The sequence below is a fragment of the Myotis davidii genome, unplaced genomic scaffold (genome assembly GCF_000327345.1).
Source record: "Myotis davidii unplaced genomic scaffold, ASM32734v1 scaffold71, whole genome shotgun sequence".
Taxonomy (NCBI): domain Eukaryota; kingdom Metazoa; phylum Chordata; class Mammalia; order Chiroptera; family Vespertilionidae; genus Myotis; species Myotis davidii.
This window is the reverse complement of record NW_006283588.1, coordinates 3,845,488-3,846,196: the sequence shown is the minus strand read 5'-3', so window position 1 is coordinate 3,846,196 and position 709 is coordinate 3,845,488. Positions and strand designations below refer to the sequence as shown.

The window sequence follows — 709 nt, the reverse complement described above, 5'->3', positions numbered from 1 at the left end:
CCCCACCCCCCCCAAACACCAGTGGTGGGCTTGGAGACACCCCATTTCTGGTCAGAATTCTGTTTTCTATTGTTAAGCAATAGTTTTTCTCCTACTTCCGATAAAACACTTGGTGCTGCCAATATCTTCTCCACATTAAGTTGCTGATAAGCGCGTGAAATGCTTGTTTTCAGATATGAAATGTTTTATGTCATCCTTATAACCGGCGGCTTTGAGGTTAACGTTATCCTAACCATTCCTTTCACCTTTTTTCTTTGAAACCACGGTAAGGAGGTAGAAGCTTCCTGCCACTTTGTCTAAGTCCTGTCTAATGAGAGATGTTTGTTTGTTTGTTTATTAAGATTGTGGGATTGCATTTCATGACCTGCTGTGTCTTTCCCAGAAAAACCCTCAGATCATGTACCTGGAGCAGGAGCTGGAGAGCCTGAAGGCCGTGCTGGAGATCAAGAACGAGAAGCTGCACCAGCAGGACGTGAAGCTGATGAAGATGGAGAAGCTGGTACGTTTCCGTCGGCGCCTCCCCCGAGGGCCTGGCGTCTGGGAAGCGGAACCCGGCTGTGACCCAGAACCTGTGACCTAGAACCGGGGGCTGTTGTCACTGCTCCTGAAGCTATTTGGAAATACAGCACAGGCAAAAGAGGTTCCGTTTCCCTTTCTGTGCTTGCTCCAGGCTGGCCATTGCTGCCTTCTGCAACACTCCCCCCACTTC

At 49.1% G+C, this 709-nt stretch overlaps 1 protein-coding gene across 3 annotated transcripts in view; it reads left to right on the top strand.

The window, feature by feature from the left end:
* Window positions 1–709, top strand: part of MTUS1 (microtubule associated tumor suppressor 1) — a 100,404-nt gene that overhangs the window by 95,505 nt on the left and 4,190 nt on the right. For all 3 annotated transcript variants that reach the window (XM_015565282.1, XM_015565287.1, XM_015565291.1), the window contains one exon: window positions 383–499. In XM_015565282.1, the coding sequence (XP_015420768.1) occupies window positions 383–499 (117 nt within the window). The remainder of the gene's footprint in view (window positions 1–382; window positions 500–709) is intronic.